The sequence below is a fragment of the Corvus hawaiiensis genome, chromosome 30 (genome assembly GCF_020740725.1).
Source record: "Corvus hawaiiensis isolate bCorHaw1 chromosome 30, bCorHaw1.pri.cur, whole genome shotgun sequence".
Lineage (NCBI taxonomy): Eukaryota > Metazoa > Chordata > Aves > Passeriformes > Corvidae > Corvus > Corvus hawaiiensis.
The window spans coordinates 13,834,973-13,862,159 of NC_063242.1; the positions used below are offsets into that span (position 1 = coordinate 13,834,973).

The following is a 27,187-nucleotide window of genomic DNA, read 5'->3' on the forward strand; positions in this document are numbered from 1 at the left end:
ACCCTGCACAAGTCCTAAAATGCATTTAAAGAGTGGTCAAATACTCCTCTTTTTGAGAGCTCTGGGGATGTTCAGAGCGACTAGAAAACTCAGAGAATCAGGTACATGAAGGGCTTTTCTACATGTGAAGAGTAAACAGAAAATTTTAGTAGACTTTTTATTACACGGGAAGGTTAGTATTAGATGCTCTGGGCAAATGGTGAGCTAATATGAAATAGTAGTATAAAGTGGTGAATAGTTTAATCAGTAAAAAATAGAGGAAATAAGTGAGGTTTCTTTCTTCCAGAAAATAACATTTGTGTTGCAAAATTAATCTAGTCCTGGAAGAGAGCTCCACAGTATAGGGTTTTTCCCATTTTTTTGACATGAGTGAATGTTCCGTACTGACTCTTCCAAGCAGCCAGTAAATATTCATTTCCATATGCATATGATGAGAAAAGTGGAATGGAGGTTAACACCCCCAGTTCACTGGGGACTCTTGTGGTCTCTGCACACTGTCAGAACGCAAAGGAATATATGCTGTTATTGTGGAACCTAGATGAATTAGGGGAACTTACTGAGAAGCCAAGTTTTCCCTTCATGGGTTACCATTCAGAGGAGAAAAAGACATGTGTGAGGAAAGAGTTGCAGGGCTCGATGCTCACATCTGCTCCAGTTCAGTTCTGCTAGAAATCGGATCAGTCGGCCCCCATATTTCATTTCCTTCTGTAATCTTGACCAATAATTTATAATTGGTATCAGCTGATCATCTGGCTCTCTCTTTCCATGACAAAATGAGTGAGCAAAGAGCTTTATCCTCCTCCTCTTTACTGTCTGAGAGATGATAAAACTTTGAAAGACAAAAGTCTCTATTAATTTTTAATGAAGTCTCTGAAACATCCTCTTAGTCAATCTTATTTTATTATTTCTGTTATTCCTTGTTTTTTTGGAAACTGCTGTAGGAATCCACGTGAGCCAAGATACAACTTTGTCAATCACAATGTCATTATGATTTTTATATGTTGTATCAGCTTTGTTCAAGGCTGAATTCCAGGTGAAGGTGCTTGGAGACGACCTCTGGAGAGTAGTTGCTGAATCAGAAATAACACAAAAAGGGATGCTGCTACATCCCTTTGCAAAATCATGCTCACAGACCAGGCCTTCAACTCCAGATGTTCCCTCAGTCCTGTCTCCACTCTAGGACTTCCTCTGGTAATGCTGGTGAACTGCAGAGGTACAGTTTCAAGTCAGGGAGGCTTTTTATGTCATTCCCATTCCTCACTCATTGGGAATGATACAGGCTCTAACTTAGCAGGTTCAGTTTTGTGCATGTTTTCAAGACATTGATTGCCCTTTGAATTTAATATGGAATATTAATAATATGACAATGTGAGGACAGTTTTCATTAGTGAGCAGAAAGAGGGTGATTCTTTTTGTTAATATGATCAGCCAGAAGTCTGAAACCAAATAAATAAATGGATTATTTTAAGGTAGTGCTCATTGTAGTCTAGGGCAGGAGGATGTCAATAATTAAAATCAGTGGTTTCAGAAAAAAAGTAAGACTGTGGCGCACCCAGTATTTTCCCCTGTTTTCAGTGTCGGTTCAGCCTCACCTTGAGCACTGTGTGCGCTTGAGGGTCCCACAATTTAAGAAGGGTGCTTAAGTCCTTTTCTGGAAGAGGGCAACAAAGCTGGTTAAGGGCTGGAAGGAATTTCCTGTGAGGAGTGTCTGAGGACTCCAGCCTTATCAGAAGCATCAGGACAATTCATTTAATAATATGCTTTAACTTTTGGTCAGCCCTAAAGTCGTCAGGAAGCTAGACGAGAAGATCATTGTAGGACCCCTCCAACTGAGCTGTTCTGTTCTATTCTATTATCTTCTATTTTATTTGGAGACTTAGATTTTCAAGAGAGAACTGTGGAAGGTGGTCAGTCAGTCTAGCAAATGTTAGCAGTGCATAGTATGCCTGTTTTCTTTCTGGTGCTTCTGTGCCAACCTCTGCCTGGGGGTGTTATATTGGTTGTACATTTGTGACAGGAGAACTCCCAAATCCCATGAAGGCAGATTTTAATCTTTTTTATGTGACACCAGTGGTTAAGCAAACAAGAGGACTTAATAAAGTGCCCAGGTGAACCTTAGATAAAACTAGGGAGACAAATAAGAGATCACAGGGCACAGGTATGTAAATCAAATAGGTAAATTTACTTTCTGCTAACAACTGCAGCATATGTGCAGTCAGCAACCCAATGAGATTAAAGGGGAATGAAGCCTGATGTATAACAGGGATATTGTTAATAACTTAACAAGAAAATTATTCATTTCTACCACTTTGAAAGCAAAACCTGAAAAATATGTGATTATTACTCTATGCCATTTCTAACAGCATGCTACAGTAGTCAAGGTACTTTGCAAAAAGAAGAGTAACTTCATGTCACTACAGATTAAGAGATGCTGACAAGTAAAGGAGTATCATGGAATAGAAGGAAGGAAAAGATGACAGAGCAGTCTTTGCCTGAGGTTTCATCATTACTGTTAGATTTGGTACCTCAGATACGTCCTCATTGCTAACTGAAAGTAAGGAGAAAATTTTTCTCTATGCTTGGACAATTTCCGTGTAGAATCCTTGTGCCTCTGAAGCCTGTCATTGTGTCATCTTGATCTGATGGTCTGGGCTGCCTCAGCATTGACATAAGGCCCTCTTAGAAGTCGTCTCCATTCAGGATGAATCTTAGTTATCCAAGTGTTTGTGTTAAGTTTTCAGGTTGCTCGCTTCCTACCACCCCTTGTGCTTATTTTCTTTTCAGCTAAATTAATTTCAGCTAACTTTTCTCATGCCATTTAACCTAAGGATTCAAAGAAAAGGAACATCTGATAGAAGATATTTTATGGCCTGTGCTGTTTGAGCACTTGAGTTGTGAGACTGTTGTCAGTGTTTTTCTTGGCACAGCCCAGCCTCCTGCAGTACAGTGGTAGCTGGGAGCAGTACAGTGGTAAACCCACCAGCAGCAGAATGTGAGCCAGTCTTTGTTTTAATCTGGAGAGCAATCAGCACTGCAATTAGTATACAAAAAACTCTCTAGGATGCATGCTTAACAGTTTGGCTTTGTGTTTTATTTTGTTTTTGTTGGGTTTTGTTCACGAGCAAGTCACATGAGATCTCCAAGTAGCAATTGGCACATGAAACACAAGGAAGCCTGTGGCTGGTGGAGCAGGAGCATACCCTGTGCTGGGTCTGAGCAGCCTGCTGCAGTGTGCTCACGCTGGGCACCCAGCCAGCCTGGAGGTAAAAGCGTGAGCACTTGACTTCAGCTCCTTTATGCCCAGTTTGGATCTGAGCAATTGTGGTTTTTCCAATGCTTAGACAAGGTAAGAACCTCCCACACTGGCGAAACACTACAGTGGCCTCTCACACCTGAGAAAGATCTTTGGTGGCCACACATCCAGCAATTGGGCAGATGGCATCAAGCAGTGCAGGGGACTAGTCCTCTCCCCTCCCACACGGATGTGGGGTGTTTGCCACCCAGAGATTGTGTTACAGGCTCCATTTACAGAAAACTTAGAAGCAACATCTAATGGCATTGGGACATTTAGTTTGCCACTGATTTCTACTCCACTTCTATTTTGATTGACACTGTAGAATTGATCAAAGTACACCAGGGGTGGATCAGTTTCCTTTGTCCAGTTTTAATGGAAGTCAACTGGGGGGTAAGGGGAGATACTGTACACATGCCTCTGATGGCTGGAGTCTGCTTCCAGCAATGTCCGTGTGCTCTTGCCTCTAAACCCCCGGGATTTTCAGGCAGGTGGTGCTGAGGAAGGTTAGATAATGCTTCCTGTCCTGTCGCACTTAATGCTGTGAAGAGAAAGATGGGCATGTCCAGAGCAGGCAGGGTAGACTGGGAGCTGTTTCATATGGAAGAATTGAGGGTGAATGGTCCCATCCCTGCAAATCTTTCACTTGGATAGTTTTAAATTAGGAATGGGTCTTGTGGCACGGAAGGGTCTTCTATGCAAACACCGAAGTGCAGTGGGCACTCCAAATTGAACCCCTGGTAGTTGTGTGCTTTTCCTCTGTATTGGAGATAGTTTGTAAAATGACAGTAATTTACAATGTTGGTTGCTGTAATTGAGGGAAATATTATTCCTTCCTCATCTGCAGCTGACTGGAAAATCTAGATGTGTCTTTTTCTTTCTGTGATTATGTTATATGCTGGAAATATAATGAAATGAAAAGTAGTTTGAAGTGATGATCTGTTCGTGCTCCAACTAGAGTATGAAAACTGCGGAGAGAAGGGGAAAATACGTTTTGAAATAATCACGAATGTCAGCCTGCTTCAGGCTTTTCAGTGCTTTCTTTTAGTCAGGACTATTGTGGAACATATGGATCTCTGTATGCCTTTATGTAAACACTTTGCTGCCAGTTACCAAATATTTATGAGCATTTTGGACAAATTTTACTGGGAATGTTATGCAGAGATCAATGAATACTGAATTAACGCTTAAGCTAAATCCTTATACAATGCTTGCGTAAGTGAGAAGCCTGTGTGAGAAGTGTTCAAAGTTGAAACAAGGAGTCTCTTTGAAGAGTTAAGACAAAAATTCACTTATAGCTGAGGTGTCCTCAGGTCTCTTCTCACTTTGGCTCACTTTGGCTCTGCCTCCATCTAGGATCACATTCCCATTCTGACCTGAAATAATTTGTGTAGCGGATGGACTTGTCATTTCCGCCACCGTGCTGTGGGGCTGGCACGCACAGCGCCATGGGTGTGGAGGGTATTTCGCTCTCTTCGTCTTGGCTGTGCAACGTGAGTCCTGCTCCACATTTGGAGCTGTGGCACATGGGCAAAGTGAGCTGGATCTTGTGCTGTCACGAGTCTGGCAGTAGTGCAGCTGAGCACTTTGCGTGATACCTGCTAAATCCCTGCTGAATTTTAAATCTTCTGTGTGCTGCCCTGGGCAAGCTGGAATTTGCCCTTTACTAGAAGATGAATGAACAAAAAGAAACAATGGGTGCTTTAGAAAGAGAAAAATTGCCACAAACCAATGTTTTACGCATTGCACATACCCATATTTCTTAATGTTGAATGTTTTATGCAAGCAACAGTCACCAAAATCTTGGCAATGTACATTTAGTTTCAAATAGCTGCTCTCTCTCTCTCTGCATAGCGGTGTTTGGAAAGCAAATGTTTGGTTAATACGTGGTTAAGCACTTTTGCAATACAGAGTGTGTTCTTCATTGCAAGGTATCGTTCCTGAAAAAGCAAAGTGTACTTTTGGTTTTTGAATCCGTGCAGACATAGTTTGTAAGCAGTGATTTAGATTTTGCAAATACTTCAGGAGCCCTTTGAACTTGTATGTTGGGTAGGTCAGTGCATGCTAAATATTTTTGTAGGTAGTTTTCTATGCATTTTTGCTTCCCTCTTCCTCCCACGCATTTACTTTGCACAACCAATATTCTCTGGAAGTGCAACTTCAGGTATTTTGGGTAAAACACATGCCATGCTCTGCATGAACTGAAAGGACCATCCTATGAAGGCAGTGCAAGAGAGAGAGTGAGCATGCGCCGCACTGTGGATATTAATATTACTAAGTTTGTATTTTTTTTGTGATATAATTTATTTTCAATTTGTGGATGAACATGAGATAGGGAAAGGACTAAGGGCAGACCTACCAGTACTCAGCAGCCTGTAAACTTACACGTGGCACAGGTTTGCTGTGAATGTGGTGTCAAGGTTGCCATGTGAACCAACATCATAGCAAACTTGTCTTCTGAGCCACCAGGGACAAGTATGGCAGCATGAATATATGAATATGTGCATGAATATGTGAGCATCCTACGTTCACTGAAGTGCTGGTTGCGGCTCAGACCAGGCCTGCCATCCTCAGACCCAGATAAGTAAAGCGTGAGTTTCCCAGCAGAGTAAGTATGGGATCAGACATTTCATCCTTATTTCAAACTGAGAGAGGACAAGGAGCCTCTATAACTATCTTCTAGCTGCAACCATCCCCAACACCCTCTTCCAACAGCAAAGTTCAGCAGGCACATCTCTAAGGCCATCTGGTTAGTAGTAGCCTTTTGCATCCTCAAAGTTCCCACTATTTTTGGATCACAGAGAGGATGCTAGTGATAAACAAATGAATCATTCAGAGTACTGCGTAGCACCTGTGAAATACTGCCAGTCCATGTTTCCAGGGGTCCATGCTTATGGTTCTTGGGTCTGTTTTACCTCTAAACTGAGTTATTACAGTTGCAGATGAAGCCCATGGGAATTCAGCTGTAAGCATCTACAGCAGTGCATTAATTACTCTGAAATATTAGATCCAGTTAGAAATATCAGATGTTTCACAGTCACCAAACAGATGAATGGAAATTATTAGCATCCATGCATCTCTTCCTTAGTTTATCGCCTGCAAACTGTTAATACAGTATTACCTTTTTTGTTTTATTAAATTAATTAGAAAGTAAAGAGGTGCTATAGAAAGCCCCTGAGGGGAGAAGAGAAAAGATGTATGCATGAATAAGACTTTTGATAACTTTTTAAAATTGCAATAAAAAGTAACCTTTAAAATACTTTGTTTACCCAGTATTCAATATAAAATCAAGCTTTTTATAGTTCTTTAATCTGGAAGCATTATCTTATTTATTGTCTAACATAAGCTTAACATTGTGATACATGGCTGATGCTGAATTAATTTTAGTTCTGTTTAAGTAACACTGGTTGTTCTTTCCCATTTTTGTTTACTTGTAACGAAATAGTAAATATTTAAAGTTGAAGGCTGTCGGTATTCCTTCTACATGTGGGCTATTTTATACATTATGCATGGTGTCTCACGTGTGCTACTATATTTTTTTTTTTAATTGAAACCACTGCAGTTTTAATTCTAATAGTTCTGCTTCATTTCTGGTTTTATTCTGTAAACGTTCAATAAAGAGGAAGTTAGTGTCTGCCATTCTAAAGAAATGAAATCAGGTATGGCAGTATTAACACTTCACTGTTCACCAAAGCTTTGTACATTCAGTAGGAGATGAAAAATTGTAATTTGTGAGAAATGGTTATTCTAGAAAGGAAAAAAATGAAAATTTTATTTTAAGCAAACTGAAATGCTGATTTCTAGAGCACCAAACAAGAATGTAATACTTCATTATGCTGGCACTTGTTTTTTTGTTTGACTACTAGTGAGTGTATGTGAAATAAGAGAACGGTTTTAACATTTATCCACAGCTAAAATTATTCTCAATGCAGATAAACTAGGAAAATTTGCTTAGTTTCTTGAACACCAGAGAAATTCAGGAATAGACCAGGGTCAGACTGTCCTAGAAAAATTCTGTACATACAAAGAAAATACAGATGATCCCTTTCTAGAGTAGTAAATGTGAAGTATACAGCTGAAATCAGCAGGGGAACACATTGTCCGATGAGGAAACAGCTGTATTAGGAGTCTGTTGATATGAAATAACAGTTTCACGTATTGATGCAAAAGTCATTAAATTCCTTCTGTCCTACAGAGGTTATTTTTGTTACAGAGGAACTCTTGCAACCCTAACTGCAGTAGTCCTTTCTCTTAAAAATTGTCTGCAATTTGATTTATTTGGTCAAGGGAAAGTAAAAACCCATTTTAAACCCCTAATTCTTTGTGTGTGTGTGTGTGTGTGTGTGTGTGTGTCCATGTCCCTATCCTGTTTTCTTCTGCATCCTGGAAGAAAGAAGGAAAAACTGAAGCTGCCATTTACTGTAATTACACTGCAGAATATATTTCTGGCTGAGTTATAAGCTTCAGTCACTGGTATCTATTACAACTAAAGCTGCCCTGTAGGTAAATTATTTAGTTTAGGTGAATAAATTATGCTTTACTAGTTGTAGATCAAGGGCTATGACCAATTCATTGAACACCGTGAGATTCTTGCAGGGATTAAAAAAAAAGCTGTTGTTGTAGGAGATCTGAATAGGTTTCCTGTTTAACTTCGTAGTTTGAAAGGCTCTTTTGGAGGAAAGAGCACAATGTATAGACTGTTATCAAATGCAAAATATGACCATGTGTGAATGCGCAAATAAAGTGAGAAATGTTTGTGGAATGATTGCAGTATTTGCCATTCTTTTTTGTATTGCCAGAGATAACAAGTGGGAATAACTGATTTTTGTTTAGCTTTTGCTGTGAAAAAGTGGGGAGCAAATTACTTGGGGTCGAATGAAACAGTTTATTATTCTGCTTTACAGAAGAATATACATTTCTCTGCTTTCAAGTGATCTTTTGTTTCCTTTTTAATTATCACACCGAGGTCAATTTGTTTTCCTTTTCATGGGGAAAAGGGGACAGCATACATTTGCGACTGGTTTTGGTGAATAAACTATTCATGTGTAGAATTTTTCCCTGCTCTGTGGTTAGGTATCACTGTTCAGGCTCTCTGCTGCTAGCCTGAGCTGTATGTTACATCTCTCACAACAACATGCTAAATGATTTATTTTGAAAGATCAGAAGCACTTGGTTTGGAAAGAAATGTGAGCTGCACCAGAGGCAGGGCTCCCGCAGGGGTCTCCCCTTGGTCTGGGGAGCAGGATATGTGAAGGAAGACCCAGCGTGGCTCCATGGGAGTACAATGTGAGGAAGGAGAACCTGGTGCAACTAAGAAGTGCTAGTACTTGAAGGCTGCCAGTTTTTAATTTGTACACATGTTGAATCCGAAGGGCTTCAGAAGTGATGCAAAATTAATTTTAAATTTTCAATTAATTAAGAGTCCAGATCTGTGTAAAGAAAAAAATAACTTACTGAAGTGTTACATAGAAGCAATCTGACCCATTTTTCAACATGATCCTAGCAAATTTCTACTGTTCTTACATTAATTAATTCTGGATTGAGGTTGTATTTCAATTCTTTCAGAAAAATACTCGAGTGAAAATTTGAGAATCAAGAATTCAGACTTTTTTTTCCCAGATATTTAGTAAAACCACTTTAAGAGGCATGTTTCAGCATGATGATCGGGATTATTGGAAAAAAATCATGAATGTTATTATGACACCCATATACACTGGGTATATGGGAATAAGATTCATTAAACATGTACTTTTTACCTCTTTCTGCCAAGGTGCAGCCTGGACTAATCTTCAGTGATAGTAAGAGCCACGGTACTGCAAAATGAGCAGGGGCTCGTGTCAAGCCAGGGTTTTCTGTAATGTTAACCAGAGTGGCCATGCTCTCCTAGGCCAGTTGACTCCACAGCATGCTGTGCTTGTACCAGTGACACAAGAAACAAGTCCAGCAAGGACTTTGCCATCTAACTCTTTTGCAAGCCTTTCAATTACTTACTTAATTTTTTTTCTCTGCTTTAGTACAACTGAAAGTCATTAGTGAAATATTTTCAAGCTACTTAGCTGCCATGCAGTACATGACTGTTCAGGGTTAAGCTGTTGAAACAAACATTAAAGCCAGCTTTCTGATCTCTTACCTTAATCCCACTTTGAGCATATGTTATTTTGCAAGATACACATCAGTGGAAAAGCTGGGTCAGCAGCAGTGATGGAAATGTTGGATTTGATCGTGGGCATATGAGCAGACCCACACGGTTCTTGACACTGGTTGTGTTGTAATCACATTAGAGACTTTTTTGATACTCCAGGCCTGCATTTAATCACAGCAGTTGCAGGTTTCACAACAGTTGTGCTTCACAAACAGTTTCTTTTAGGCTTCAAAGCTGCGATGAAGAAAGGCCGGAGGTGACGTCTTTCTTTGCATCTATAAAACAACCTATTAAGTTTTCTACTAGTTCAGGCTATGAAGACCTGGTCTAGTGCACTCAGGAAGGAACTATATCAATGCCTCACCTGTCCTCAGAACTAACTACAGACATAAGCCTTATAAAAAAATAAAATTGAAATTGCAGCTGCATATTTAAAATGCATTAACTTCACATTTTCAAATAATTAGGATTATATCCTCTCATCAATAGTTGAGAGTTTAGTATGTCCATTCAGCAGCTTAGTAAACTGTTTGTTGTGCCACTAAACCTGAATCCAGGCTCTCCTTTTTAACAGTGATCCAAATTCAGACACCACAATCAAGTCCAGAAAGTCATATTTCCTAGTATAAACAATTAAATCTGCACAGTGAAACAGTGCAATCTTTTTCCTATATAAAAGTCATCAAGTCTTACAGATCTTTCAGAGGAGAAGAAAGGTTTCCTTGGCAGGGATTGAACACATTAATTAGCATTTAAATATTTGTACTTAAATACTAGTGATTAAATACGCAAAAAGGTATTAAGATTGTCTGGTTGAATAAAATGTATTAACAGTTAGCATAATAAAACATGTGAAAATATTAAAGACTTTCTGGTTATTCATCTGTGTGCCAGGAAGTAGGATTAGGGCGCACTTAAGGGTGACATGAATGCTATCTTGTCTGGGTAGACATGCTTGTCCTTGGTGGACCTGGATGTTGTTGTCCTTGCAAAGAATGCCAGTAAAGGGATTGTGCTTCATACAGATGGATCTTCCAGGTACTCAGCTGAAGTCTTTCTTGTTGCATTTAAAGGTTATTCCTGCATTGCTCTCAACAAAATTTATTCAGAATTGGGTTAACAAAATGCTAAGTATCACTAAAATATGAGTGTGCAAACTCCCAGCAAATAAGCATGTGTTCTGTACTTCTGGAGAGCAAAAATATTTGTCTGTCTAGAGTTCATTGATCATCTTCATATTTCCCACATTGAAAAGATTTCTTATTACTGGGGGTTTGGGGTTTTTTCTTTGCCTTGAGCTTACTTTCTGTTCCAGTTGAAAATGTCATTAGAAGTAACAAATGTTTCTTTGTTTTTTTTGTTGTTTTTTCATCCCATACAGTGTGAAAGGAGCAGATGCTGGGAACGTGATCAGACTATTTGTACCAGATATTGGGATGTTCATTGCTAGTCTGACAATATGGCTCATCTGCCGCAACATGTTTCAGAAGCCAGTAACCGAGGATGCAGCACAGTGCAACATGCAGTTTGAAAATGAGGAGATGGTATCAAATACACATTTCTATCTGTATGCCTTTTAGTGAGCTTTGGCATTCCTGTGTTCTGAAATGGTTTCATGAGGGCTGGCTATGTTAAGAAGTAAACTTATTTTCAGGAAATTAAATGATTTGTTTTAAAGTGGGAAAATCTAAAGTTACTATGTTGAGAAAACAAAGCAGAATATGAAAACTGTTAGAGATATGCTACAGGATTTTTCAATCCTGTAGCATACAATCCTGACAGTCCAATGGAACAAGCTGTTCTTCACCAGAGCTGCTGGTTAAATCTGAAAAGGTTGTTCTGCTACATACAGTGCTCAGTTTCTTAGATAGCATTCCTATTTCCAGATTTGTTATCCAAGTGTAAGAGCAGCATCTGAGTGATTATCAGAAATTATTCTTAAAGGACAGAAGAGAGACTGTGTATTAAGTTCATGGAAGGAGTTACCTAAATTTTGGTCATGCTGAGTGAGATTGAGAACGATTTGGGGGAATGACTTAGCTGGAAGTGTTGATGTGTTTGCTGTGTATTTTACTAGTGGGCAGAAGAGTAGCAGAGATACCAAATCTGCAGAAAAACCCACAGAAGGAGGAAAACAATTTTATAGTATAAAAAGCCACAGTGGGAATTCATCCCAGGGTGCAGAGAAATTCCTACTACTAATCTTAACATGTTTTTTATCAGACTGTCTAGCATGGCTTGGGGCTCATTTTCTGTCTTCTTTTACATATGGGTGGAATGTTTTTTTCTTTACTCTCCAACCACCATTTTTAGGGGAGACAATTTCAACTTGCTCATTCCAAATAGAAATTGAACTTTGAAGTGAGTGAAGTACTTAGGGGGATCAGTTGCCCATTTTGGTGTCCCTATATAGAGTAAAAAGAGGCCTCTCTGCATGTTGCCACGTTGTCTGGGTTGTGGCAGTGCCAGAAGCTGGTCAAGTTTCTAGCACATGAGAGATCAATATCAGAACTCTGCTTTATACTCAGTTGCACTTGGAATTCTTATGGGCTCTCCTGGCAGCTGAGGATTGCCTGAAGGTTGCAGCTTTTTAACTGCGCATTGGAGGATATGTAGGGTTTGGTCTGATGTGCATATGCAAAGTTTTGTGTCTCCTGGAACCTGGTTTTATCAGCTTTAAATCTGCTTTATCGTTGAAACTGTGCAAAATGGATTTAGCAGCAGGCTAGAACCTTGGGCTATACCCAGCAAGGGAAAGAAGTGTGGCTTATTAGCATGGTTTGTGTTCAGCTCTCCTCTTAAAAGGATTTTATTTTACCAAAGTGAGCTCCAACAGACTTCTTTGGTGCTCTTGATCTTCTGAAAAGAAAGTATTCACAAGCACAAAACAGGAGTAATCTGATGGCAGAAACTCAGAAGAAAGATGGGCATACTTTGGTTCCTCTGAAATCAGATGATGATGTTTAGATATTCACTTTTTCTTTGGTTCAGAGCTGAGCCTGAGCCTGGAGTCTGGGTCAAAGGGAGCTCAGTGTCCTGGGGAGGATGGGTGCTAGCTTCCAGGCAGGGTTCAATAGTCATTTCCCTACAGTGCAAGGAAAAACAGATTTAACAAACACTAATTGCATAGCACAGAGTGTAGCTTTATATTGGGCTGGTCCTGGACTGGCTACCTCAATGCCAAGGCAAGACTATTCCACAAGGGAAGAAGGAGGGAAAGAAAAAAACTCTGTCTGCAAAGAAATATGAATACTGGTCAAATAGAAATGTATGTAAATACATTTTACTTCTTCACATCAAAACCCAGTGAGTGCTATTTATGTTCTGTAAACTGCATATATTGCAGAATATTTAGTGAACATAGCAGCTGTGTTTAGATTTATTGACACCCAAAGTTCTATCACAGGCGTTTTTTTTTAAAAAGGGATAATATTTTCTGTTATGTGAGGTGATCTCAAATACTTTAAGGAATTCTGCCCTTCAGCTGAAGTGATGAATCTGCATCAGAGTAATCTGCTAGCTTTTTAAAGATTGAGTGAAATGGAGAGTGGAAAATCAAATATCAATTAAACACGTTTTTCCAAACTTCAGTTTTCTCTTTCTAGGTGTCTGCATATAACATCCTGAAAGTATTTCTGCTAGTTAGGAGGAGGAGGCAGAAGCAGCTGAATCTGCTAGGAATATGTACTTGGCAGGACTGACTGTAAGGAACCTAATGCATATGCAGAGCAAGCTGCTGAGTGTCTGAATTCAGGAGAATATTGACATGATCTAAAATGAGTCCAAACAGTGTAGGTTTCATGTAATTTTCAATTCTTTCTTGGTAGACTACACTGGAAAAGGGAAGACTTAAGTAAGTGACCAGTTCTCTGAATTCTGCATGAGCTGACCGATGCCTGTGGCTCTGTGTTGGTGCAGCTCGTTACTGATGGTGTAACTCCATTGAATTAGAAAACACAAACTGAGTTGCAGCAACAACTGTCCTACAAAGAGACTTCAGGAAAAATCCTGAGCTTGGTACTGTACCTCCAAGGGAGATAGTCCTGGGTTTGTTAGACCAATTCTAGAGTTGAAGAGCTGCTGCTGAGAGTTCCTGCCACCAGACCTCAGAGATTTGTGGTAGGAGATTTTGTTAAGAATTCATCAGCTGATTTAAACAGGCTTAGCAGAGCCATCAGAGAGGTGACTTTTCAGGTTGATAGATGCCTAGCAACAGATGGTTTTATAAATCAAGAAATGGGCACTTCCAAGCCAAAGCAGTGTCTTGCAGCTTTACCTTCTTGCATTAAATTATTTACATCTAATGATTCTCAGACCTCTTTGCTTTGGGGGAGAGTGAAATACTATCATAATAGGCTTAATTAAAAAAGAAAGGTTAATCTATCTGCTCCTTCCAACATTTCTGTATAGGAAAACCTGTTAAATAATTGGTTTGATACTGCTAAAATTAACCTTTTCAAAGGTCTGTGTGAGCCCATCACATTTCAGTTGATATATGGGCATGCCATAAAAATGCCTCCAGTTGAGCAGCAGTTCGTGTGCTGCATTTTGGCGTGGCAGTAGCCTCCAGAAACCAGCCCTCACGTACAATGGATCAGATTGCTTGTGGATTGAGATGCAATTCAAAACAAGGAAAAGTATCAGAATCCAAATTAAGAACAACAAGGATTCATTGAAAAATGGGTGTCTTTCTCCATTACGCTGCATCCAACTTTAAGGGAAACAGATCTCCGTCAGAAAAGTTTATTCTACAGAACAGAACTGGGGGAGGGAGCTCTAAGGCAGTGAGACTCTCAATTATTTGTAAGTAACGCTATCCCAGGAATAAGCAAAGAGTGTGGTTTTAATTAACAGTGAGTCATGGACTGGGAAGGTCTGCCAGATACCAGGCTGCAGTCCAACTCATTACCACCCCTAAATGGTTGCACACTTGGAGCAAACGTGTCTGCAGGCCCTTTTTATTAGGGCTCCGAAAATTTAAAGCAGGTGAATTCAGCTGGAGACAGGCCCGGGCTGCAAATGCCGAAAAGCACAATGCCAGTCACAAGGTGTAAAAGGTGGAAGAAAATAAGAAAGAACAGTTAACTCCCAGCTGCAGCTGAAAGTACGACATTTTTGATTTGGAGCAGATGGTGGTTTATGTGCCAAAATGCAGATACAGTATATACAGTCTGATAGGTATTAGAAAGGAAGTCTTTTCTTGAGACTGTGGATGAATTGCCTAATGTTTTAAGTGACAGTGGCAGGAAGGAAAATCCTTCTGCAATTGCACAACTTAAACTTTAGAAGAGGTGTTGATCTTAATTGAAAAAAAATGTTGTAGTCTTCAATGCAACTTCCTCCCAAGGCACTTGCTACCTTGCCCATTTAAACTTGTTTCTTGTGCATGATCTCCTAGAAAGCAAATTGGACCACTGGGTCTGTACTTTGTCCCATAATCTGGGGCAAGCTTGATCCCAGATCTTCTACCCATCCTCTTTTCTGCAGAAGTCAGATGTTTGTTTGGGATCTCAAAAGGTAAAGGAAAAAAAGGAAAAAGACATTGTTTTAAAATAAACTAAAATTTGAGAAGAATCTGGGGAGAGCTTGGCCTGGAGTCAAGATACTGGGCTGGAATCAGGAGGACCGGCATGGTTCTCACTTTGGCCATTAACTTGGTTTATGTCCTCAGGTCTATTACTTCATCTGTCTCTTGGCTCCTGTGTCCCTTGGCACACAGAAGCAGTAAAAATGCTTGGTTCCCTAGCTTTGTCCTTCTAAACAGTGACAGGGCTGTTTGTCCTCCACCGATATTGAGCATGGAGTGCATTGAGAGCACTCATGTGGTCCTGGTCTCCAAGTGTAACTGCAGTACATTCCCTCAGGACAGAACAGAACAGACAGGCTCTGAGAACTGCCTATGTCCCATGACTTGTCCAAGGACTTTCTAGCATAGGAATTACCCATTTAGACCGGTATCCTTATCCTGAAAGCAGCTGGTACCTGCTGGATAAGGACAATAGCAATTAAGAGAATACTCTTTTGCCCCTTCTGCAACATTATAATTTATCCTGATCTCTCTAATGTGAGAATGACTTTAATCCTAAAACATGTGGTTTCAAATCCCTTCCAAAAGAAGTTGTTTATAATTATAACTACTCTGAATAATCTTGTTAAATATATAATTACCCAGACTATTTTAAAACCTCATTAATTTCTTGGCTTCAGTGGCATCATGAAGCAAGGACTTCCACAATTTAATAAGTGCTCTTTAATTTTATTTTGAATTTTACACTCTTTAATTTTATGGAAGATCCCTTGTATTACATGTTGTAAACCAGAGTGAGATGGTATAAGGGAAATCAAATGTATTTATTTTCTTCCATATTTGTCCTTTTAAAGGTAGGCAGTCTCTGGGGTTAATTTCTTTTGTCATTTTAAGTACTTTTTTTTCTGAGCAAACTATAGTTCTGCAATATTCTTTCGAGCTACAGAGATTATCAGTTCCTCAGCATTTCAGGCAAGCTCTTATTGTTGATTTAAATGATAATATTATGACACTGATCACTGGGTTCAGAGATTTTAGAGCTGAGCAATTCTAGCAGCATATCACCTACCTGAATGTCCTGCATAAGTGAAGAGAACAGCACTGAGAAAGATCCGATGTCCCAGTCTTTGCAGTTGCATTTTTCTTGCCTTCAGATGTAACCTGCTTTGAGCAGTTTACAGTGATGCCCATGACCCTGTCTACAGGACCATCCCATTTTTCTTGGGGCCTGTGATGGGTATATTTCTCCTTAGATGATTTATTGCTTTGTGTTTGTGTCTTAATTTTATTTTATTTTACTGGTATCAAACATTCACCTGACTTGATTAGTGGCCATTGACATGGGATGCTTTGGCCCTGATTTCTGTAAACATCTTCTTCCCATATGCAACTTCTCTTTCAATATTAGCTTCTCTTCTGAGAGAAAAAATTATTGCTATTGTGGGAAATACTGTGGAAAAAGAACTTCTTAGAGACAGTTGGAACTTTTTGGCTTCTTTGAGCTTCCTGATTAAACCTCTTTTATGTCTCATCTTTTTTCCTTCTCATTGTCATCCTTATTTAGCACAGCACTAGCTTTTTCTAATTGGTAATAAATGCTTCCCTGTTTATGACCTCTGGAGAACTGGTCAAACCCACTTGGTCTTTGTGTGCTTTGAACATGGTATAAACAGGATTTAAAACTTCTTTTTTCTGTGGTTTAAAAAGAGTAGATGAGGCTCCCTTATCTCTTTGCTTGTGATGTTTATAGTGGTGAAGTTTGCCAGACCGTACACAGCTGCCTCCCTCAGTAACAATTCTAATGCATCTCATCTTAACAAGGGTCAAAAGTTTACAAGTTACATTAGCTCCTTGGTTTGATGCACATGTCTTTGGATAAGTCTTAACACAAATACACAATTACACTACAGCAGGCTGCAGCTACATGATGTTATATAGTGCAGTGCATTGTGTTTTACCAAGGGCTGTCAGCCTGCCCAGCAGGAAACTTCAGTGAGCACCTGTCCTGTTCTGGGGAGACACATGGCAGGATGCAATTCTTCTCGTGGCAGCTCTTCGCTGAGGTTATTAACTGCTTTCCATTCCAAATTTTGAGAGACAGAGTTATTAACTAGGAGATGAAAATCCTGGAATACTGCTGCCTTTGGACGGCCTAAGTGATGAATAACACAGTACGAGAAGGAATCTCTTGGCTGACAGAATTCAGTCTTTTGTTACTGCAGGCAGCTGTATCACACAATTCCATCTGGAAGGTAGAAAGCACCATCTTGAAAACAGGGCAATTTTCCTTCATACCACTGAAATCAGAAATGACCCTGTTCTGTAATTTTGCATTTCTGGTGGTAAGAAAACATCTAATTTATATTGCCCATATACTCATAGCTGCAATAACCCTCTAAGTTCTTCTGCTCTTTTGCTTCAATACAATGTTTCTTTCTCTAAAATTGATTCCTCTGATAGTTTGGGAGAAAAAACCCCACATCTTTCTTTAAAGGTTGCTCTTCAAGACAAAAGAAGACAAGTAGCTTTGGATCCTCTTGTAGATTAGGCATCCCATTCTCCTGTTCATCCCAGTTATCTGAGGTTCTTCAGGGCGGTGCTGGAGAAGTACCCAAGTCACTTTGGAATGAGCTGAGACAGTACTGCAAATAACCACAGTGCCATGGCTGGGCTATTTATTCTCCTTCTTAGCAAGATGCTTAATGGTACTGTATGTATATTTCTTGGGCCAGGAATTACTCTGTATGGGTGCTGTGCATGCCTGCTCTAGGTCAGTTAACTGTGTTGTGCCTTGTCATAACCCAACTCTTCCTATTTCCTTTTCACTAAAATAAAAAAAAAAAGTGTTTAACCATCTCAGGCCAAAACGCTGAACTTTGCCTGTGAGTTCCCCTCTCTTTTGTGTTTGTCTTCTGTGCCGGACACCCTTCAGAACTTGAGATGTGAAACTGTATTTCAATACTGGCCAAGTGAATCTTGTGCTGAAATCACTCAGTGTTTGCTCAGGTGCGATGGGTACTTTGGGAAGTGAAATAATCTCTGGTTCTCTCAGTACAATATCTATTGTATACAGGATTTAATGAGTTACCTTGCTGTTATCCTGATTCAGAATATTGCTTGTCTCTATTAATTTATTTTTAATATCCTTTGACTTGCTAAATGCTTCTGTCCCTAGGTGCTTCCAGTAAATAGCCGATCCTTTTTTTTTTGCAACAAGTTACTTTTTCCCACAGAAGATTTTACTGTGGAAGTATATGTATGGCATTTATTGCTATAAAACACTGCAAACACACTCAAAGTTTTTTCTGATCTACATCTATCTTTCTGTGCAGGCCTTTAACCCAGGATTTAGCACAGTTAAGATGCACCAGTGATAAAATTTTCCAGTAAGATCTATATGACCTAAAGTTAATTTAGGATTTTCTTTTCAGTAATTCAGTTGAGTAATATAAATTATTAAAATAAACTGCTTTAATTCCAAGATGCATCTATCTCATTAATGTAACACCTACCAAAATATTCACTGCAGTGTCACATTTGATTAGTTCAGCTCATTTAGCAGGGACAATATTTGAATCTGTTCTGTGGCAGGAAAAACAAGAACATCCTCTTCTCACGTGCTGATGCTTTCAGAACGACAGTGGAGTTCTACACTTTTTTTGCAAAATTGGAAATTCAATAAATGGTTGCCTTAACATGGTTTAGTATTGACTGCAGGTTAAAACTACAGTCATTTATATCACATTAAGGGCTTGCAGTTCCTTTGATGGTAAAAGAAGTAGCAGTTAAATTTCTTATTCAGCTTTTGTGCTCACAGCTGGGTCTGTCTAAGGAATATTGTGTTATTATGTGTTTTTTTTTTTTATTGCACATCTGTGCATATAGAAAATCAATGGATAATTAATTCTTCCTACTGCTGCAATGATGTCATATTTAAAGAAAAAGGTTGAATACCCTTTTTTAGGGGGCAAAGGGGGTTTTTAGAGCAAACATACAAGTAGGAACTCTGTCATGTCATGATAGGTTGAATGCATTAGCTAAGTGACTATGGAGGCAATTGAACTAAGTGTGAGAGAAGAGATAGAGTCTATTTCTTTTGTTCTGCTGGCATAATTGAATCTAATAGCTTATCTCAGATAATTCCTAAACTGAGCTGTTCATTACAGGGGCTTTTTGAAATGGGAAGTCCAGAAACTTGGGCCTAGTGGCTTTAACAGACTTAGATGTCTAGTAAATTGTATCTGTGTTACTCTATCACAGGTATGGAATAAAAATCTCTTATTAGAGGTAAAGAATTAGTTCTAGGTGGTGACGTCTTGAGAGAATCACAATTTTACAGCGGCAGTGTCAGCAGGCTGCTGTGACTGTGAGTCCCAGGGCCCACAAACTATGGGGCAGCATGAAGACAATCCAGCTCCTTTGAGAGAATCTGGTGTGGCTATCAGCAGCAGGGGTTAAAACTCTGTGCTGAGGTCTGGGATGCTACAGCTAGAAAAGTGTAACATTCCCACTCTTTTCTGTTTGTTTCCTGGTACTGGCTGGGAGGAAGTGTCAAAATACTGAAAAGAGGCTATTTTTACAACATTTATGAGCCAAGTGGAAGGAAGAAGCCTCTGAACCCCTATGAGAACTTACTCTTGTGAGCTTAGCAGTGCATGCTTGAGAAGTCCCAATAATTAATGCAATGTATTCACAGGGATGGGAGTTACAAGACTTGCATCCACTTAGTTGTAATAATTCTGGCTAATTAAATGTTGTTGCTGTCAGTATTTGAATTTTTGAAGGGCTTCATTTGTGTCCCCCCTAGAATCAAGGCGTCAATAAATGAGCAAATTTGTGTTTACAGACACAACACTATTAAAAGTAGGTACAAAGCAAGGAGTGCTCTGAAGCAAAAATGGGGTTTAGGTTAGAGTTAAGGCTTCCTGTTAGTAAATACATCTCTTGGACTAGAGGATATCTCTGTGCAGTAGTGTTTATACTGTACCAGATTAAACGTTTGAAAGTTGGATGTTGAAAAAGCAACCCCCAAAGTAGCTAATGGTCATTCTGGCCCTGGCCACAGTAGTAGCTGCCATAGCTGCCACAGGAGCTGTTCAGTTTCCTTGCCTGTTCTCTATCTCAATTTGGCAGCTTAAAAAAGTGTTGTACAATAAATACTCCAGGGACTTCCACATGATTGCTAAAAAACCTAAACTGCATTTAGTTTGTTTATAAAAAGTCCTGGGGCCCTGCTCTGCAGAGCAAGGGTCATGGAAACACATGTTTATGGCTTCACAAATGCTCTATACTCCTTGAATGGGGAAGTTTATTTGATTTAATCAGCATCCACAGGGATCCTGTAATTGCATAATAGGTAATTTATTATGGAAGTAAAAGTATTTTTCTAACTGTAGCCTATGTAGCATGGGTTTGTAGCTTTAGACTAATCCACATAGTAAAAAAGAGCTTTGCAAAGGAGTCTGACTGGAGTAATGGTGTTCTGTGATGAGCGTGTACTTGTATGGCTTTTTAATCATCAGAAAGTGTTAAAACAACAAGCACATTATCACCATGTTGGATGTGAAAACTGTTCACTGTTTGCTGCCTGCCTTCTGCAATTTGAAGTGCTCCATGTGAGAAAATGGAGAGCCAGCCCAGATAATCGAGTTATAGGGCGGGGAATATGAGAGTGGGGGAATCCAAAGTTTGTCTTTTCGACATACACTGGGACATGGCCTTTCATCTAGTTCAGCAAAGGAACATGGCCTTCCATCTTGGATACTGAATTAAAAACAGATATGTTTGTTTAAAAAAAAAAGTAAAATCAAACCCAGGGTTGTTTAACTGTCATAGTCTTTGCTGAAATAACCATCAACTCTGTCAGGAAGCCAGGCCATCCTTGCACAGCCATATCATTGATAATTCCAGCTGTGCTGGAAAGCTGCAAACCAACATGCATGTCTTCTGAAAAAGCTTCTTGGGCTCCATATTATGGTTGTTATTGACGATCCCATTTGCTAGCTTGTCTTAATCTGAGGAGAGCGGTTGAAGAATTCCAACTCCCAACAGACTTCTGCAGTTTTAGAAGGAAAACTTGGTAAATCAGTTTGGTATTTCCTGAGGTTCAGAATGCTGAAGTTTTCTTTCCAACATCCAGTGGCCTCAGTAACACCAGAAGTAGGTTGTTCTGCATTTCCTGTGAATGTTTGTGACATCCTAACTTTCTGGCTGAACTCGGAATTCATATTTTCATATCTAAATAAAAGCTGAAAACCAAGGAATGTTAACTTCTTTGGTAACTCATTGACTTAAAAGCTTTTAGCTATCCTTAAAGTGTATATGCCTCAGTCCATGGAAACTTTGGATCATCATCTCCTTCTCAGCTTCAGTTATATCCTGGTCCAGTGAAATATCCTCTTCCCTACTGTTTCCCCCTGGTTGTGCTGTGTCATACATGTCAGTAGTAGATTATTAATGCTGAACTTTCAAGGCAAAATGTAGCCTAAAGGTTCTTTAGACCAATGAAGCAAGAGTAAATAGCCTGGTAAAGTTAAAAAATTATGATCCTCGTTAAGACAGAAAATCCAAAGATCCATTTTGAGGAGACCACTCTGTGAATTTGGCAGGTTAGGAAGGCAGGTAGGGATGAGAGGCAGAAAAGGATATCAAGTCCCACCTTTCACTGGGACGTTTTTGTGTGGTTTCCTTACTTCTGTGTCCTCCTTTTTATTTTATTGTTTGAAGGTATTGTGTACTTTCCTCCAATTTATACTTAAAAATATTTTGATTATTTTCATTTTCCCCACAAGAACATTTTCTGCTTCTGTTTTGAGAATATTTTATAATTTTTCTTCTGTGACTGTCCAGACCTTATTTCCTGTTCCTGCCTATGTATAATTCATTGCTGTATCAGCTGTTTTAAACTGTAATAAATATATGAATCCTGTCTTTATGTTTAACATAGTATTCAAAGAGGGATGAATCCTGAAAGCCTTCCATGAAGTAACTTATTTATTTTGAAGTGATTCCTACACACTTTTTAAGTGAGTCTATGTTTTGATATGTATTGTCTTCAGCAGCCTGAAGGCACAAGCTGAAGAAGCAAGGTTCTCCTTCACATAGATCCATGTTTAGTAAGTGTGCCATTTCAAAACATTTAACTGCTCATCAGTTTCACTCATTCTCTTTCTTTGAGATAAGGACACTATTGAGGGTTTCACTGTTCACTGGTCATGTTAAGCTCAAGGCACAGAGCAATAGAACCAGTCCAGGAGAAGCAGGATTGGACCCAAATGAACTAGATGAAGAGCATGTTAATCTAGTATTTGTGACACAAGCAAAAATGATGACAACTTTTGCCCTTTGTTTAACTTTCTCAATGATACAGCTCTGGCAGAAGTTAGGGCAGAATGCATTGCTCTGCCTAGTGTCAGCATTGTTTCCAAATATTTAATGTCTCCTATCCTTGAAATAGGAGCTCAGATATCAGCAGCAGTGATGAACAGACAGAAAGCCTCTTTGTGCCACATGGTTTGCAGTGTGATGATGGCATTTTTGGGCTGCCTTCTCTGTATTTTTTTGCATAAGGAGCTCATAATTCATGTGTTGAGAGCTGTATAGGTGAATGGTGACAATAAGAAGGCAATTGAAATTCTACTGCGCTCCATGTAAAATGTGTATTGCTAGTGAAATAGCTGGATAAGTCCAAGGGAAATGTAAATTTCCCAGATCAGCCCTGCTGTATTTATTATGCATTTCATTGTCTGTAAAATAGAGACTCTTGAGAATAAGAAGGTTTGTTTGGGGGCTTTGTTTGTTTGCTTGCTTGTTTGTTTGTTTTCCTGGGCATTCACAACAGTGTTAATGCTCTGAAGTAAGAGGAGAAAGCTGGCAACAAACTTAGAAGTGAAATGAAGGAGCGAAGGTGACTACAGGGAATTTTCTTCTTTTGGGAATCCACATAATGCAGTGATACAGAAGAATTTGGTTAAGTAGGCTGAGAGTTCATGTGTTCCTACTGCAATCTTATCTGTCAGCGTGGAATTTTTCTGCCTCAAGGTCACCAATAAATATAAAACTGCTATTCTGATGAAAAATACCAATAATCTCTCTTTTTTACTTTCATACACAGAGATACGGTTTGGCCAGAACTAGTGTTGGCTAACACAAGTTCAAATTAGTGCCAAAAAAGCTATTCTATATTATACCAAATGAGAACCTGGCTCAAAACTCTTACTTTTTTTTTTTTTTTATTTAATATGCCCCTACATTTCCGTGAATGACTAATTTTTCCATAAATTGTGTCTTTGTGTGGGCCTCTTGCTAATCCTGCAGATTCTCACTGTGGGTCGATGATTTAGTCTGCATCACTCGATAGTTGTCTATGTCTTTTGGTCTCCAAGATACAATGGAGACTTGATGTTGAAGACCACTGCCAAATCCTAACAAACTACTAAAGTATGATAGGCCTTTCCACGTTTCCTTCTTTTCTTTTTTCCATTGTGTAGTTCTAAGTCACGAGTCTCATTACCCCTGCTAAATTGTTGTAGATCACTCAAGCTTTCGCTACTTCTCTCTTGCTCACATTTTCACCTTTTCTTTCACCATCAGTTGATCTCAGCATTTCTCATTCTCTCCCCAAGCCTCTGCTTAGTGTATTTTTTCTCTTCCAAACTGCCCTTTAGTCACCAATGAGTTCTCTGTCCATTCTAGGTTTTGCATTTAGAGAAAGGGTTCATGAAAAACAGGTTTGGAAAGTGAGATCTATTGAGCAATATCAACCAGGGCTTGTGCTTGTTGGAGTTTATAACGGAAGCCTTTGAGGCAAAGAGGAGTTTAAAAGATATCAGATAACAAGATGCGTATCTTTCTAAGAATGCTGAACAAATCAAACCAAACTTCATATGTAAATGAGCAAGCAGCCTGTTGTGCACACGTAGAAGGACTGCAGCCTTTCCCAGAGACCACCCTTAATATCCTTTTATTTTGAGACAATTCTGAAGTGGGAGATATCAATGTTCATCTCTAGCTTTAGTACATCTTTCTTAGCTCTCACTACTTGGCATAATCAAAGATTGTAAGAAGACTTCATTGTTAAATAATATATGCATGGATTTTAATTTCAAATTCCTTTGCATCTCCCTCTCTCTGTTTCTTTTGCATTCTATTTTTCTTTCCTTCCTTCTCCTTTAGGCTGTAAGAGAAAAATTAGAGCCAGATGATGCCTTGATGTATGAAGAAGATCTGGATGATGAAGACTGTGGAGAAGCAGAATTTGAGGAGACCATGAAATTAAAACTGCTGCGTAGAATTGCCTTCCTAGCATCCAAACTGAGGGAGTTTATTGGCAACATGATAATCACCACTGGAAAAGTTGTTGTTACAATTTTACTTGGTTCAGCAGGTTGGTGTATTTGAAAAATTTCCTCAGGAGCCCATTAGATTATGCATTTAACAAATGAGTTTTCAGCACTTTGGCACCTGCGGGAGTAACAATGGAAATTTTTAAGGGAAAAGAAATTGCTGCTGATTTTATTAAATTAACTCTTTGGCAGGTATTGCAATATGCTGAGTTGCTTAATTTTTTTGTACTGATACTGTGTGGCCCTGTCATTCCGTTTATGATTTTGACAGTTGCTCTTATAACCAAATGGTGAATGGGGGCATATTATAAATGACTATATGTTGTGTATGTATGTATGTGCAAATATATATGTATATATATATAAAAGTGAATTCATAGATTTGGCTCCCTTACTTCCAAGTCTAAAAAGGAACTGTATTCACATAACCTTAAAAAAAAAAGGTTATTTAGTTGACCATGTAGTGTGTAAAAAAAGTGATAAGCAGACTTCCTGTTGTTTTTTTATTTAGTTGGTAAGAGTAGCTGTTTTGATGTTACATAGCCTACCTTTTTGTAAGACATTTGTTTTCATACCACCTAATCAGCTACAGTGGCAATGGAAGTTCACAAAAACAGTATAGGTTGTAACTACTGAATTCAAAATTATATAATGGAATTATAAATTAGCATTTATCTGCCAACTCACATGTTTGAATTGAGTGATTATGTATAAAGTATAAGTACAACTGTATACTTAACATGTAAGTTATCAGTATATGAAGTATAAAACAACAGTACAACAGTAAAAAAAGTTTGATACTGAATGATGAGGATTGGTCAGGTGTGGCTGTTCTAGTAAGGCAGGCTCTTTCATTGAAGCAAGATTGTTATACAGCCTTACATGTAGCCAAATGGAAAGTAATACATCTAAAAAGAGAAAAATTATGTGGGCCACCGTAGGGCCTGACATCAGGGAAGAGAGTTGTCATTAAAAAAACCCCAAACAAACAAAACCAAAAAGCCTGATGCCACTCTACATGGGTGAACATCAGCCAGCGAGGGTGAAGCAGAAGGATTGCACAGCAGTGGCAGGGGGCAATTTCTTATGAATGATGATGGGCAGCTTGCCTGTGGAGCTCCAACACAAGGCAAGAAGTGGGAAGTGTTCAGAGTATAGTTACAAAAAGTACTTGAGGTCTGAGAAGCCTGTATTCCAGAGAGAGACCTTGAGCTTTATAAGTTATATATTTCCTTACTTACCATGCCAAAAAGATGAAGGGTGACTTGACTGCAGCCCGAAAGAACTGACAAAGATACAAAGTGTTTCCATTTTTTAAGGTATCTCATCTTGTGGAATTGGTAACAAGACCCAACAGGTAAGTGGTAAACCTAGGCATTTTCAGACCAGAAATAAATTTTGTATTTTTCACGGCCAGAGTAACTGGCCATAATAAATAACTTACTTTAGGATATCATGGATTCTCATTCTCCAGAAGCGTTTAAATAAAGACAAAGTGTCTCTTTGTAAGGAGGAAGGAAATAGTTCCAGGATTGAAGCAGAAATTGCTGGGTGAAGTTTTACAGCACCATAGGCTAAGTCTTAAAGTATGATGTGAAAGATGTGGTGGTGAAGCTCAGGCAAACGACTGTGGATACGAGTCCTTGCAGTGCCTGGACTCAGCTCAATGAGGGACTGACCCTGGGAGTGCTGCTCCCAAAAGACACGTCAAGCCAGCACCTGGCAAGAGGAGGCACAAGCCAACAGGCACACTGGAGCTATGGGCCACTGGTAGCCTGCAGGTGTGTCCTGAGAAAGGTGGCTCCTAGACATGTATTAGTTAAAAAGTTACGTCATTTTCTCATAGTTGTCACTCTTAGGCATGAACGTCTTTCTTGTTTCCTGACTTATTTTTGCAGGCTACCAGCAGAGCATCAAGTCCCCTTCACCAGTTGGACATTTTCACACATGACATACTCTGCTACATGTGCAAAAGCAAAAATAATAGACGTGTTTGTGACAGCGGAGTCTTTGTCATATATAAATCACATGTTTCTAGGAGTTAACTATTTAAAAAAATCAAACATATATTGATTATTCTGTAGATTTTATGTAAATCTCTTACCTTCAATATATGAATCAGGGTCTGTTTTGTTTTAATAACTCGAGATATTTCAATATCTGTATGAGAAGGCTTTTCACTGTTCATTCATCGTGCTATTTTAGCATCTTACACTCAAAAGTCATGCACTGGTGGTCTCAGGCAGTATTGGCTGTCCTTGCAGCCACTTTCTGTTTTTCTCTATGCTTTATGAAGCATCTTTATATAGTGAAGATTCCATCTCAGAGGAAAGTCTGGAGAGTGATTGTGTTCTAAGTGCTAAGATATGGCATAAGTGAACTGAACAAATAAAAAGAAAAAAAAGATCCTTCTCTTCTAGTCTCAAAGTTAATAGCAGTCTTTAGAGCTAATTGTAGTAATTAGCAGAAAACTAATTGGATTAAAATTTTTAATACACTGTTGTCAAATTTAAGGTGTAACAAATGCTGATATTTCCCACACTTCTTCAACACTCCATGTTTTTTATTTTTACAGGTATGATGGTGCCATCTTTGACCTCAGCTGTGTATTTCTTTGTGTTTTTGGGCCTGTGCACATGGTGGTCCTGTTGCCAAGCATTTGATCCGCTGATATTCAGCTGTCTGTGTGTCTTAATGGCTATATTCAGTGCGGGACACTTGATTGGACTTTATCTGTACCAGCTACAGTTCTTTCAGGAGGTTGTTCCACCAAAAGATTTCTATGCCAGGTGAGAGAAATTCCTTTCCTGTTTAATTGTGGGCACATGATGCAATGCGCTTTTATCACATGTTGGTGCAAATGATCTTCCACATAATGCTTT

At 39.1% G+C, this 27,187-nt stretch overlaps 1 protein-coding gene across 3 annotated transcripts in view; it reads left to right on the plus strand.

The window, feature by feature from the left end:
- Positions 1-27,187, plus strand: part of PIEZO2 (piezo type mechanosensitive ion channel component 2) — a 298,259-nt gene that overhangs the window by 154,153 nt on the left and 116,919 nt on the right. For all 3 annotated transcript variants that reach the window (XM_048289530.1, XM_048289532.1, XM_048289533.1), the window contains exons 5-7: positions 10,816-10,978; positions 24,136-24,346; positions 26,881-27,094. In XM_048289530.1, coding sequence (XP_048145487.1) covers positions 10,816-10,978; positions 24,136-24,346; positions 26,881-27,094 — 588 coding nt within the window. The remainder of the gene's footprint in view (positions 1-10,815; positions 10,979-24,135; positions 24,347-26,880; positions 27,095-27,187) is intronic.